Source organism: Phyllostomus discolor, chromosome 9 (genome assembly GCF_004126475.2).
Source record: "Phyllostomus discolor isolate MPI-MPIP mPhyDis1 chromosome 9, mPhyDis1.pri.v3, whole genome shotgun sequence".
NCBI lineage: Eukaryota > Metazoa > Chordata > Mammalia > Chiroptera > Phyllostomidae > Phyllostomus > Phyllostomus discolor.
The window spans coordinates 33,664,922-33,679,920 of NC_040911.2; the positions used below are offsets into that span (position 1 = coordinate 33,664,922).

At 42.2% G+C, this 14,999-nt stretch overlaps 1 protein-coding gene and 2 long non-coding RNA genes across 3 annotated transcripts in view; 1 reads left to right on the forward strand and 2 right to left on the reverse strand.

Moving 5' to 3' along the window:
- Window positions 1-3,524: 3,524 nt before the first annotated feature.
- LOC118496688 lies at window positions 3,525-5,416 on the reverse strand. Its single transcript, XR_004899245.1, has 2 exons — window positions 3,933-5,416; window positions 3,525-3,832 (listed from the first exon to the last, which is right to left on the reverse strand). It is a non-coding gene; the product is annotated as an uncharacterized LOC118496688 (long non-coding RNA).
- A 206-nt stretch (window positions 5,417-5,622) lies between these two features.
- On the reverse strand, window positions 5,623-8,174 carry LOC118496687. Its single transcript, XR_004899244.1, has 2 exons — window positions 7,885-8,174; window positions 5,623-7,307 (listed from the first exon to the last, which is right to left on the reverse strand). It is a non-coding gene; the product is annotated as an uncharacterized LOC118496687 (long non-coding RNA).
- A 44-nt stretch (window positions 8,175-8,218) lies between these two features.
- CDH2 (cadherin 2) overlaps window positions 8,219-14,999 on the forward strand; it is a 209,720-nt gene continuing 202,939 nt past the window's right edge. Inside the window, exon 1 of the mRNA XM_028523789.2 lies at window positions 8,219-9,179. Within this exon, the coding sequence (XP_028379590.1) occupies window positions 9,120-9,179 (60 nt within the window). The 5' untranslated portion in view covers window positions 8,219-9,119. The remainder of the gene's footprint in view (window positions 9,180-14,999) is intronic.

The window sequence follows — 14,999 nt, forward strand, 5'->3', positions numbered from 1 at the left end:
TATTTATATTTCATTATTGTCTACTGGAAACATAAATCTCTCCATATTATGTAGAAAAGTACTTCACTCTGGATTGTTTTAACTAGTGTGAATGCAAGTGAACAGATTAGGGTGAATACACCTCCATGGTTTGCTTCAATATAATGTGGTTAAAACCTTAAAAATGGTTTTTATAACTATTATTATATTAAGAATAGAGCATTTAAAATTCTTAAAAAATACCTAAGAGCTAAAGGGGCCAAGAAAATGATTTGGGACTACAATTTGTGAAAAGGATATTTCTCATAGAACATAGAAAAGAGGGTGTCTTTCATTACTTTCAGGAAGGGCTGTGTTACAGTGGGGGCCCTAAGCTGCTGCCATGGACATGGGCCTCAGTTGAGACTGATGTGTACGTCACTGCCCTTAGGAAGAGTTAGATGATCAACTCAGGGGAGAAGTACAAGACAACAAGCCTCCTATAATCACATAGCAGTCCTTCTTTCCTTTGTCAATGAAAAAGTAACAGATTAAATCTGGACAGAAGTAAGTCAAGTCAAGTCACCAGCACTGTGCAGTGTGGCTTAAGTCTTGGCCAGCTGGGGAGCTCCTAGAGGTCACAAACTAGTCCCAGGAGGCATACGGGCATGAGGCATCCGGTATAGGCTAAGGAGTAACAACCCATTTTACACAAATGTGGGAGGACAATGGCTAGAAGATGTTCTGAAATGACAGTCTTGAGAAGTCTTCAAGACCAGTTCTGAACTGACTTGACCCAAGCAAAGCTCATGCGGGGTAGGGTGGCTTATTTAAAACTGGGAGGATTAAATGAAATTCTAAAGTGCATACTAAACATAATGCCCCCAAGAAAGTATCTCTCAAACATGAAAAGCAGATATAAACACTACAAGAAAGCAACAGAGAGAAAACCAAGATAATGCTGGTATCAAACCAAGATAATTGTTTAAAATAACTTTTAAATAAGATATAAAGACAGAAACTCTCACATCCATGACACAAGAACAAGTTTCTATGAAAGAAACCACCAGAAAGCAATTAAAAGCTCTCAAAAATCAAAAATATGGTGAAATATTTAACAGAGAGGCTAGAAGTTAAAGCTAAAGGAATTTCCCAGAAAATGTATTTAAAAGAAAGAGAGAAAGAAGGAGGGGCAATAGAGATATGAAAATTAGTAATCAGTCTGTGAAGTTCTACATGCAAAAAAAGAAGTCCCAGAAAATGAGAAAAAATTAAAAATATGTACCTTCTTCAGCTAAAGCTTTTACACTATCTCATTAACACATAGATATTGTCTATTTTTGACTTAAAAAAGGCTATAAACTAGGAAGAGCCATTTTACATCATTTCAGCCTTCATAAAAATAATATGACAGAAATTTTTGAAGTATAGATAGGTTTTTAATATTTGTTGAGAAAACAATTGGAGAACTGAGAATACCAGCCCACATTCCCACTGACGAGCATCTCAGAGGGATGTCATCCTAGTGCCAGTGACGACTTGCCCTTCAGAAGAGACATGCAGATGTCTGGGAGAGGACAGACTGCACGACCCTCGGTGGACTCTGACTTATCCGGTGCCTTGTCTTGTGGACATTCCTATCTGTTCTGGATGCTCAAAGGCTGTCATCCCACGCTCTTGTCCAAATCCCACGTCCTGTTTTTGTGTTTTTGTTTTTTTTCTGGCATGACTCACTCCTGAAATTGAACAAATAGTTACTGAGCAATTACTGGGATTATGACCTTGCCTGTATCGGGTAGTTTGGCCATATTCCACATTTTCTGTACACCACAAGCCCCTTCTCTCTTTAGAGAGCAGAAACGCCAGGTATGTGCATCTTTCCCTTCTCATGTCCAGTTGTGTTCCTGTGTCCCTACCTCTGCTCATCCCTTTCCTCCTTGTCCTGATGCCCAGACTCCTTAAGTTTTCTTCCCTCCTTTCTCCTAGTGGGCCTCAGAGACTTTGAAATCTCTTAAAGCTCCGGTTAGGTAGTTTTGGAATGCAGCTACATATTTATTATTGGCTTTCATAACAACTTTAGAAGTGAGAATATTCTCCTGTCCTGCAAACGTGTTTATAAAAACTCTTCTCAAGGATAATTCAAAATAATAGACCTCATAGAAACATAATGCTTACCTGTGGTAATCATTTAGCCCTTCTGAGCTGTGTAAAGATGAAACACAGTGATATAGATTATAAATTCTGTAATAAATGGGTCTATCATTGATTTTTTCTACATTCAAAGTTTAAAAGAAAAACTAGGACTGCATCATCCCATATAGTACTGTGATGTAAAGACTCACCTATGAATCATATATGAATAATTATCATGTTTTCAGTGAAAATTTTACTGAATATTATTCTCTCAAACTATGCATAAACATGTGTTGCCATTTAATGGAAAGATAAATACATTATTTAAAAATTTTGTGGATAAGTGAAAAAAACAAGAAATACTTAGTAAACACTTAGTGCTTTTTGGTTGTGCCTCATCATTAAAATGTGATTTAACTTTAGGAAGCAAATAATCATTCCTTTTTTGGTAACTGAATCCACAGCCTTAAAGAATCCCATGTATGTATTGAGAATTTCACTCTAAAGAACTAAATGGGTGTTACCAACATTACTTTCTTAGTCACCTTAGCATGCCTGTGAAAAAAGTGGCATTATTCCTGTCCCACAGATGAGAAAACATGGAAACAAATTAAGTGGCAAGTTTAAGGTTTTTCAGCCATCTGCAGACCTGGGAAGAGAACACGGGTGTCCTGTGCCTGAGAAATATTTTATCCACTGCCTCGATTTCCACTGGAGGAAAGGGCACAGGCGGCATCAGTTCAGATACTAAGCATGTTTTACTGGCCTCCAAACACTGACAGTTGTATTTCAGAGCATCCAGAAGGCAGATGTTTGCTTTAAAAGGACCTGAGGGCAAAAGTTTGGCACAAATGTTACGAAGTCTTCAATATCATTTGTTTTATTATCTGAAGATGTATTTATCTTGAGAAATAGGCCTTCTGACTCTTAAGTAATGCAAAGTGCTGCTGTTACCCCATAAACACCCATGTTCCTCATGTAGAAGGGAAATTTCTTAAATATCATGGAATCTTTTTTCTCTTATACAGCTGATCTTGGTGCAGGACTCATGAAACCAACTAGGAAAATTGGACTCTGGGAACATATACTCACAAAGCGGTTGGAGAAATGACGAAAGCCAGGTTCACAGGATCAAGATTCTAAGTAAAAGGAGCTTCAGTCCTGTCAGGCTATCACTCATTTATGGGCTAAATCTAAAAATGAATTGGTGTTCCTATATGAATTCAATACATTAAAACTGAATATTTTACTTCCTATGAATACTTTCATATTCTCAGATTTGTTTTCATGCATCTTATAAAGCCACCAAATTTTTATTCGTCGTGTCTGTCTGTAGATTATTTACTCAGCCATTACTATCTACATTAGTTACTTTGTGTTGTTCTGTAAAATTTGAGCCTCCAAATGAAAATCGGATTAAGAGCTCTAGGTTGTTTTTTTTCAGGGGGTTATTGTGGTAGTTTTAATTGCGGACAGAACTGGTGGGGGGTGTGAGAGGAGCATTTACTGAGATTCCTGAGTACTCAGTGGAAATAAGCACATTTAATACACATCCGTGCTAAGCTCCACTTGTGTCTATCAAGGTTTCTTAAGAAATATTGGCATATTTTCCACATTTGAAGATAAGAAAAAAGACCATTAGAAATGTTCAGAAACTCATCCTTGATTCATAGTTGACCATATGCACTTCAAGTTACTTATTTATATTTTCCATGAAAACACTGAGTTTGATTTTCAAACACTAAAAGAAAGAGGAGGAAAGGAAAAAAGGTAAATAATATCTCCAAGCAAGAGTGGATTAAAAAAGAAAGCCAGGTTTTTCTTCTAGTATGGCAATTGACCATGACTTCTCTGATTGAGTACCAGAGAAATGGCTGGCTTGGGCTTTGACAGTCGGGTTGTACCAAAGATACAGATCTTGAAATGCCAGAATCACACTACAGTAGCGAGGTGATCGCAGTGAGAAAGGCACATGAGAACTGAGAGAGCAGCAGGAAAAAAAAAAACAGGGTTGTCTCCAGTCACACACAGAGTAGTCCTCCTTAACTGCTGTTTCGCTTCCTGAGGTTTCAATTACCCGTGGTCAACCATGGTCCAAAAATATTAAATGGGAAATTCTAGAAATAAACAATTCTTAAATTTTAAACTGTGACCTATTCTGAACAACATGATGAAATCTTAAGCATTCCCACTATGTCCTGCCTGGGACTGGACTCAGGAGCATGTCCAGGCTGTGTGCCCCCTGCCCATTAGTCACTTGGTAGCCAGATGGGTTATCAGAGAGAGATCACATTCACACAAGTTTTATTATAGCATATTGTTATAACTGTTCTATTTTATTTTCAGTTATTATTGTTAATCTCTTACTGTGCCTAATTTATAAACTGAACTTTACAACAGTAGAAAATGTGTAGGAAAAGTGTAATATATATATACAGGGTTTGGTACTGTCCAAGGTTTCAGGCATCCACGAGGGGTCGTGGAACATATCCCCAACAGATAAGGGGGAGGACTTACTTTACCTTGAAGAACAAAGTAACTGAGAGAAACGGTGGACAAATCCTTAACATCATTAAATTTTCTTATTCTTTCTCTTAAATCTCCCTCTCCTTCCATACATAGTTGACCCCTGAACAATTTGAGTGTTAGGGGTGTGACTGCTGCATAGTCACAAAACCCACATGTCACTTTTGATTCTATAGCTGGCCCTTTGGATCTGCAGATTCAACCAACCACGGATCCAGAACAATATTTTCCATCCAGTAGGGAATCCATGGTTGGGAAACTGTGGTTTGAAATGCAAAAATATTATTTCCAATCTGCAGTTGAATTCACAGATCTGAAAATCTGCAGACATAGAGGACCAATGGATTGTATTTAATGAAAAAAAAAAACAAAACCTCATGTGGAGGTAGACCTGTGCAGTTTAAACATGTGTTGTTCAAGAATCAAGTGTAGTTGAATTTTTTTGTTAAAAGGGACTCCCTAGACTCACATAAAGAGATTAAAAGAGACTAAGTTGAGAGTTGTGTAACATTGTGGACCCCAACTTGCCAGCTGGTAGCCCTATGTACCTCTTTAAGCCTCAGTGTTCCCATAAAATGGGGGGTTTGCATAGACCATTTTTCAGTTTCATTTAGAAAATTTCCTAACTCTGTGAAAGGTATATTACCCAGGGATGCTGAAATTTAATTCAATCAGGCTAAGTGTGGAAAAACTTGCAAAGTGAGGGATACTTCCTAAGGGAGAAGGGACAACACTAGCTTGTCCTGGAGGTTGGGAGAGGAGGAAGAAGAGTACAAGATGGTCTTCACTCAACATTCAGGAAGCACACTTAGCTGGGTGTCAGAAGTAAAGACAAGCTGGTCTCCGTTTTGGAGCTGTGTGTTGGGGCAGTGACAGGTGGGTGCTGCTGCAGACAAACTATTACTGTTCGGCATTTGTTTCCAAAGTTAAGATCCTTTTATGCAAACAGTCATCTGGTGTATGTATACACTTAGCACGTCCTGTTTGAGAAAATTCACCGGAACCAAGTAATTATGATTTTACTTTACAATGAATGTGTGTAAATGAATCGTCATGGCATTATGTACATATGAAAACTGACTGTGCACAAAAGACATCATTTACTCAGCACAATGCTTGGGGCACATACTCATTTGCAGAACTCTTGTACTAAAATCAGCAGCAATTTACAGGTAAGAAATCAAGGAATTAGACTGACTTTCTGTGTATAAGTCCAGCCTTAGTTTTTGTTATTTTTCTTGCCTTCTCCTGCTTCCTCCACCTTGTGGCTGTTTCTCTGGGTCACTGTCAAACTCCTTGTAGTCCTGGAGTCTTCAGACTGGTGATGGATGCTTTCAGCAGAGGCTGAAATTCTGAGTTTGCTCACTGTATGCCCAGAGAAATGAATGGCTTTATTAGATTATTCTAAGTACGGTGCAATGGAGGTAAAGCTGTGGAGGGTGCCAAAGTCAACACCAAATCTACTTTTATTAACACCAAATGAAAGCACTAAGTCTCCAGTAACATGATTTTAGACTAGGCTATTCCTTCCTCTGATAAAGGTTGATTAGCAAAATTTGGCTGACCATGTGATAAGAAGGTAAAGCTCATGCAAGGTCCCAAAGCAATTCACAACCATTGAAGGGTGAGAGGAATACAACTTGGACAACTCCACCAAAAGAAATGCTTACCACACTGACCTGTATGAGCAAAAACAATTGGAATCAGAGAATTAGTTCACTTACAGGCATTCCAAAGTGAATTTTCAAGTTACAAGAGTTTAATTTATTAGAGGCATGATGTTCAAAATGTTTAAAGCTTCAAGCATAATACCAACAAATTATAGTTATTCATGCTGGAAGCTAGCTGTTCCACCTTTATATTAATCAGAATGGTAATGAATATCAATGGTTACTGCTGGGAGTGGTGAGGATGGTAAGGCCTCAGGTCCAGGATCATGGCTGAATCTGAGTCATGGAGATAAGATCTATAAATCCTACTTTGTAGTAAAACAAGCATTATCCCCATATTGCGACTGAATGTTTTATTATTAGGCATGGCTCCTTAAAAATGGAACTTACAAATATCCTATTGCAAGGACAACTTTAATGCCAATTAGCAACAGTGTGACAATAATGTCTAGCAAAAGAAGGAAGAGAAAGAAAAAGAACAAGTGGAGCCTTTGGTCTTTAAATTAATTAACATGACATTCCTTATTCTTTTGAGAAGCTAGAAAAAATTTTTGAGTTTCCTTAAGAACTGCCTACAATGTTATGTTTTAATGGAAATTGAATAAACTTCCTCAGGAATATTAAACTTTAAAAGCCTAACCAGCAAATTGCATATTGTTAAAAGCTGCATCACTTATGTCAAATAAATTAGTGCTTGATTTTCAGAGATTCATTATTAAGTTCTTAAGTGATCTGTATCCTGAAATTCAAATTCAAATAACGTTAATATTTTAGTTACGGAAAGTGGAAGACTTGGTCATAAATTGCAACGAAGTTCAACGACCTCCAAAGTGTTCAAACACTTCGATTAAACCACTTTGATTAAACCGACGTTCTTATTTACCTGTAAAACCTGGAAAAACAGGTCCTGGAAAGTTTTATTACCTCGCTAAGTTAACTGCTCCCTCACTCTTCCATCCATTCCACAAGTTTTTGACCTCAACTTGTAAAGTCTCTCACTTTTTGTGCTCAAGTTCATGCCTTAAAAGGAGAAAGTAAAAGTCCTTTCCTTGGTACGAACTCTACATCAGTCTATTTTACCCTTTAGATAATCCTATTCTCACGCCAAATTCTGGCTTTTAGGTTGTTTCTCCCTTTCTCTTTTCTCGTTACTGAGGAGGGTGTAGGGAGGAGGTCAAAGCCTCTGAAACTGTTTGCCAAAAATATGAACTGTAAACAAACGAGCAGAAATATAAAACGGGAGGTTTCCAATAAAGTAACATGCACTCTCAAACTCTCAGAGGGAACAAAATAAAATAAGACCACAGGAACTTAGACTGTTCCGGCATAGCCACAAAGGTGGGAGAGGTACAAGCGCCGAGAGAAGCCGAGGCCTCCGTCCTGATCACCGGCAGGTGGCTCGTGGCTAGCGCCTCAGACAACAACGACCAGAATGGGCTTTGCCTGCGTCGCCAGTTCGTGGTGCCTGCCCCGGTCTAGAAAAATTATCTAGCTCCAAAGAATGACAAAACAGAAACAGAAGCGTGCATTACGCTACCAAGGAGGCATCCCCCGCCCCTTCGGCCCCCGCCCTGCACCCTCATTTCTAATCTCTCACCGATTCCTCCTTACGGTCCAAAGAGGAACCTGTCACCAATCAAGTTCCTGCGCAAGTTATTTCCCACAGCCCCTCCACCTGCCAGGGCGGTGTTCTGCGAACCCCAGGCTTCCCTCCGGCGATAACCCCCACCCATGGGCTGCAGCAAAAACGGGGCGCTCCGGCAGGGCGGGGGCGGGCGGCTGCGGTGGATCCGGCCGGCTACCGCCGCTGCTTGGTGGCCTCCGATTGGCCACGACGCGGGCGGGGAAGCACGGTGGAGGAGGGAGGCGGGGGGCGAGGGCGGGCGGCGGCGGCAGAGGCGGCGGGCGGGGATAGGAGAGGGAAGAGGGCCGCGCAGCCGGGCAGCGCGTGCGGCAAGAGAGGGGAAAGCGCGGTGGCGGCGGTGGCCTGGTCGAGCTCGCGGATGCTGAGCGGAGTGCGCGGCGGCGGCAGGGAGTGGGGCGGCGCGCGCGTTGAGCGGCGCAGGGCGAGGACCTGCGCGCAGGCAGCAGGTTCGGCAGCGCAGGCAGCTTCGCGGGACGGAGCCTTCGTGGTAGTGGCTAAGCCGTCCTCCGATTTCACCTCCGCGCGGTGAACAATCTCCAACTCGCCTGGGGGGACCGGAAAGGGGAGCGCAGAAGCGGCCCTCAGCCCCCACGCAGAGGAGACGCCAGGCGGCGGGACTGCTATCCTTTGTAGGCGCAGCGCGCAGGACACGGAGTGCCCTCCCTACGGCGCTCTCCCGGGAGTCTTAGTCGTGGCCGGAGGACTCGCAGAGGGTACCCGGAGTGGGGGGAAAAACACAAGCCCGAAACCTCGCGTTGCGGAGCTTCTGCTCCACTTCCACCTCCGCATCCTACACCGGCCAAGGTTCCCGTTTCTGCCGCCTGCATCCCTCCTGGCTTCCGCTGCGCTTTGGGCCACACCAGAATCGCCTGCACTGCCACCGCGGCCGCCTACTGACACACACACCCTCACACGCACTCCCGCCTTCTCCTCCACCCCCTCCCCAGCCCCTTGATCTCTCGGTCTGTTTTATTACTCCTGGTGCGAGTCCCGCGGACTCCTTGGCCCGCTATTTGTCATCAGCTCGCTCTCCATTGGCGGGGAGAAGAGAGCAGAGGAGAAGGGGGTGGGGTGGGGAGGAGAAGGGAAGGGGGTGGAAACTGCCTGGAGCCTTCTCTCTGCTCTGCTGTTGGTGCTGCCGCTGCTGCCGACGCCTCCGGCTTCTTGCTCGGCCCCTCTCCGCCTCCATGTGCCGGATAGTGGGAGCGCCGCGGACCCTGCTGCCGCTGCTGGCGGCCCTGCTTCAGGTACGCGGCGGTCCCTCGGGCGGGCCACCGGTTGGGTGGGGTGAGCCGGGCGGCACCGGGTCCCTTTGTTCCCCGTGCTGCTGCGGGGCCGGGCTGCGCACCCGGGAAGGGAGGTGCGGCACCGCGCGGCCGGGAGCTGCGTAGACTGGAGGCGCGGGCAGGGCGCCGGGTCAGGGCTGCTGGGGCCAGCTGGTCTCTCGCGCCTCTCCTGGCGGGTCACGGAGAGGGGATCGCAGGCCCCTTCTGGTCCTCCCTTTGGGGTTGGGCGAGCTCGCGGTACTGACCGTAGGCAGAAGGGTGCGGTAAGATAGCAGTACTGTTTTACAGTTTTGTCGCCTCTCGAATTCCACTTTGCCCCCATTTTTTGTTTGTTTATTTCTGCAGGGATGAGTCTCGACTTTGCAGTAGCAATGCTCACTCTGGTGTCTTAGTTCCGGGACTTGCCTCCACCCCACCCCACCCCGGCACTCGCGCGCCTCCGGGTGCCCTAAGTCTCCACTGTCCTATTGTCTTTACCCCAGCCCAGAGTTGCCTTATATTCTTTCTCTTTTACCCTCACAATTTGCTGTGTGGGTCCCACTTGGGGGAAAAAAGCCTCACCCCTTGCCTCTAGGACTCTATATGGGTCACCGCCTCAGCACCTGGCCCGCATGCTCTTTATCCGGTCTAGAGGGGAGAAGTTCCGTTACTTGGCTATTATTCCTCTCCATGGGTCCGGCTGCCTCTTCCCTGCATGCGCTCCGGGGGCGCCTTCCCCAGAACCCTTCGCACTTTTCACGCTTTCACAAGAGTGCCAGCTAGCCCCTTCTTGGAATCGGTACTAGGAGAGTCCTCCGCGGCAGGAAGCACCTGCTCCGGATCAGTAGCCCGGCCGATCGCCCAACTTTACTGCGGCGTCCGTCTGGAGAATGCCCCGAGGTTCCTCTCTGCCAGCTAGCAAAGTCTCGGGAAGAGACTCCGGGCACCTCTGCCGCGACCCCTATGTTTGGCGGAGGCCGGATGGGGGTCTTGAGTCTGCCCCCGCCAGCAGTGGGTTCCCGGAGCTGCTGCAGGAGTGGGGCGTGTCGGCCCTCATTGCGAGCTAGGGTCTCCGGTGAAATCCGCCCGAGAGGGCCCCCATGGGCATAGCTTACTGTTGGGGGTGGCCAACCCGTGGCAGATCTGAAAAGTGCGGGCGCAGCTTGGAAGTGTCACTGCTCTAGGGGCGGCCGGGACAGGGACAGATGGTGCGGATCACCCGGTCCTGGTTTTCACGGGTCAGGGCCTGGCGCTCTCCAGCCTGAGGAAAGGGGGCTGCGGGCACCAGGAGCAGTACAGGGTCGACGCCCGCTGTCCCTCGCGCTTTCTCCCACCGCCCCCTAGAGGGGTTTGGGCCGCCGCCGCACGGAGCCCTGTCCATGGTGCGCCGAGGAGCGGTACGCCGGGATCAGTCCGGCTCCCTGCTCTCCTCTCGCTAGCCGTGCTCTCCCACTTTCCACCACTCTCCCTTCCACTGTCTCTGACGGCCCAGTCCCCGTCGTTCCTTTCTGCTTGAGTTTCTGCTTTTGTTTTTTCGTCTCCTGCTGGTCTTTCTCTCTCCCCTTCCCCCACTGGCCAGTCTGCCCCCCTTGCCTCTCTCCGGACGCTGGGGCTTTAGAACTGTTAGACTAGACATTTTTGGTCTCTGCTGTTTTGGGGAGTGGATGGAATTTCTTTTAACTTGGAGGAGGAGACCTGCCAATCACTTGCTTAACAAAAGTACCTCCTGTTATAAAACCGCCCTTTATTCTTGGAGCACACTCTTCATTCTTTCACCTCCTGTCACTTCATTTATCGTTTTTTTTTTTCTTTTCTTTTAAAATGAGGTTTCTTAAATAGGTAAGGGGAAGAAGGAAAAAAGTGCTACTTCAAATGTTTGAGGTTAAGGGGAAGATAACTCGAATCCTGGGCACCTCAGATATTTTCTTTAAAAAAAAAAAAAACAAAGGAAACGTTACAGATTAAAAAATCTTATTTCTTAATGTATTATTTTTTAACGTAATATATCGTCAGAGCACGAGTCCAGCAGTAGATGGTATATGTTCACTAACTTTTTGATCTGAAAGTTTTAATTGAATACAGTACAGTGAATTTCGGACTGGAGGAGATAACTAATACCTTGGGTTTTAGTGTGGTACCACTGGGTCAATTTCATTTCCTCTTGTACTCAATTATGTTGAAGTCAGGTGTGAAATTTGGAGGTCATTTACATTTTTCCATAGGTATTTTTAAATGCCATTCATAAATGTGAAGTATCATGCATATCTTTTCCATTGTAAGATCTTTTCAATGTCTTCTAGATCATGTTGACTTTTATAAACCTTCAGGAAAAGGAAATTACAACTTTGTCATCAAGTTTTTGGGCCATCTTATAATTCATGGGTGCAAGTGAAGCAATAACATTGAATGATGTGCAAGGTCATTAGGATTGGAAGCAGAGCAGTTTGTGCAACATGAGTTTGAGGGTTATGTGCACCATGTGGAATGGACAACTGAGATTAGAAACGCCTTTGTGCTAATGGTCTGCCTTACCCACCAGAACAACAAAGATCTGTCTGCAAGGTGAAAATGGCCCCTCTGCAGTCATCTGCTGTTAGAGGTCTAGTGTTCTTCGGGCCAGACTGAGGAGCCAAGAGTTTTAGAAAAGAGAATGAGTAGGTTATTAGTGTAGATACAGAGCAACTTTATTTTTTCAGACCAGCTAAGTAAGGATAATTGATTATTCAAAAGAACTTTATGCCTTTAATTGTTACCCGAAGTGTACCTTGTTTTACTTTGAACACTTTTTTTCCCACTTTGAGAGCTTCTTTATTAGTTTTGTTATAGAATTACCTAGATTTAAATGTTAAAATTTTCTCTGTTCTTTCTCATTTTAACTTGAGGTATTAGTATTGTCCTTCACATTTAAAAATAAGATTTGAGTACTAAATTTCACTTATCAAAGGATATCACAAAGTTACTATAAGCTTTCCTTTGAAGTTATATAAGTGACTTTCAAATCCATGAATAGATTTATCATCAGGGGAAAATCAATTTTACTTTTACTACCTACCGAACAATTAATAGATTAGGAATCTGTTTTGTTTTCTAGTTCACATTTTAATTGCATAACTCTGTTGTTTCATTTAAATGACTTGCATGTGTCAAGGACATCACCTTAATGTCCATAAATATTCTAGATTCATAGTCTGATCACATAGGTCCGGCATTCAACCCTACATGAAAACATATGAAAAAACTGCATTAACCATGTATGATTTTCATCTCTTTGGGTATAGACTTTGAAGAGGTTAATATTCAATACATGACACCTGTATAAAAAGAAGCTTTTTCTAGGATGTGATAATCTAAGATGCAATAATCATTTGAAGTATGAAAAATGTATGTTTTTGTGTTTACTTTATTTTTGTGTGTCTTTGTTACAAGTTCTTGTGAAAGTAAGGAGAATTAACATAGTTGGTGTTCACAGTTTATTCTACTTATTGGACATGGTTATGTGTATCTTTGCACTTTTCTTGTGGTCATTACTAATACATGGCACATTGCAAACACACTAGGTATGGTTTGAAAAATAATAATTTGTGTACCCTAAAATATTTCATAGATATGTTTTAACATTTAATATATATTCATATATAATATTGTAGGCCTCAGTTGCGAGTTCAGAATTTATTTACAGAGCATACTCTTTGACTTTCATTCTTTTATTAAAGTCTGCTTTGACCTTCTAAATGTTGGGGCTGAGACTTTAAGAGGAAATTCTTTTGAGATAGTTCATAGTTTTTCACATGTAGAGACTAAAGTCTTCTTTGAACAGATTATTTTGGTGAAAGTGCATTGCACCAAACTGTCCTTAATTTCCCTTTTCATTAAAAATCTTCAATTCTTAAATCTGTTTTGCCTCATTAAGTTTTAGGGTTATTAATTGGGAAATGTCGAGACTTAAAGCAACAGTTAATCTGCTTTAAAATTCCTTTCTAAAAAAATCCTAAGTAACTCAAATCCCCATACTGTTTTCCAAGGTATAGTCTCAAGTTATTTAAGAAATGTAATGTTTGTGCATACCCTTCCGTTTTGCCCAAGTTAACATTATTCAAATTTTTTCTTTTGGCTCAAATACAAAAAGTAATCAAGTTTAAGCACTGCAGAGGCTTGTGAATTTTATCAACCATTTAAAAATGTGATAGATTTGGAATTTGAGTTTTGGAATTTGAGTATTTTATATCTTCCATCAGTATACCTTCTAGATCCTAAATATTTTCAAGTTGGGTTAAGAACTGTAATTGAAACATAATTTGTACAAACAAATCATTATGCCTCACATTTCTGTTTTTTCCTACTAAAACTTGTTTTGCCTTAAATTTTCAGCAAATTATGTCAGTTAATTTGAGTAGCTACTAGTCTTTGTATGTTTAACTAAATGTAGATAAATTTTAATTAAACAACCCTATTCATGCCTGGCAGATAAATGTTTTAGTTATAGCTATATCTTCTACATACATAAAGTAATGGGTGTAAAGCAGATGGAAGAAGGTGAATTTAGGAGCTAAATAGGAACTTGGAAAGATTTGGGCATAAAGATTACAATTTGTGTTATAATACAATTTTAAATGAAAATGTAGGTTCACATAAACACTGCTCAGTTTTTCTTTCTTGTTACTCTCTACAGTACTGAGTGCACTTTCTCTTCTGAGCTCCTGACTATATTTACTGCACCAACCCATTTTCATGAGTTGTACATATATATATATATACAACATATATGCTATATGCTGAGGACTGCTGTCTATATGTGTGTCTCCCCCAACATTTATTTCAGGTTGACATTAGGTGTCAATTGATAGTTAATCTGTACCTTTGTGTGTGTCACCAAGGTGGTTTGGGCACCAAGAGTATAATAAATGTGTCTTCCCAAATGAGCTGCCCTTACATAGGGTCAAGGGCAAGAGCTAGTGTCAAGGGCAGGAAGTTGGGGTTATAATGTAGTCCAGATGTGGTTTAACCTCTTAAACTCTCATAACATCTTTTTTCTTAGTATTAAAATCTTGGACCTGGTTGGGTTAGTTCATCTCTAAGGGACTTTTCAGTTCAGTGACTCTTGCAAATGCTTAAAAACAGCCCAAATGTGCCTCTTTTTCAAAGACTTTGGAATAACTTTAATTTTTAACCTGAAGTGCAGGGATTTTCAGGTACTCACCATGGTACCATGTGACCTTAGGGTTATTAACAATAGTTTATCATATATGGTAGGTTAGAAGTTCTCTGTATTTTTATATGCTTGCCTTTTAAACATTTTTTTCCATTGGCTATATTGCTTTTCCCACTAACGGTAAACTTGATGTGGAGAGGGGCCAGTTAAGCTTAAAGAAAGGGAAGTGTAATATTAAGAATAAAAAGTATTCCTTTTTTGTACTTATTTTTTTTGTACTTTAATGTTTTTTGAGAGAAGATAGCCTTCATGAGAATCACCGAATTCAGTGATACGGGTCAGCATTAACAATACAGCCCTTTTACCTAGCAAGTCCTGCTCTAGTTATTTTTCTACAGATGTATCTGTGCCAGGGTGTACACGTGTTGTGTATTCATATGTAAGGATATTCACTGAGGCATTTCTCAAAAATAATTACACAAAATTGGATTAGTTGATCTCTGAAAATCCATCCCTAGGAACCAATTTAATAAATAATGGTAATGTGTAGTCAAATTTGAGGACTATTACTGTGTGGAATAAAACATTTTAGTTCTAGTTCCAGATCAAGAAACTACCCAATGTTTGATTGTTAAACTACCCAATGTTTTTGA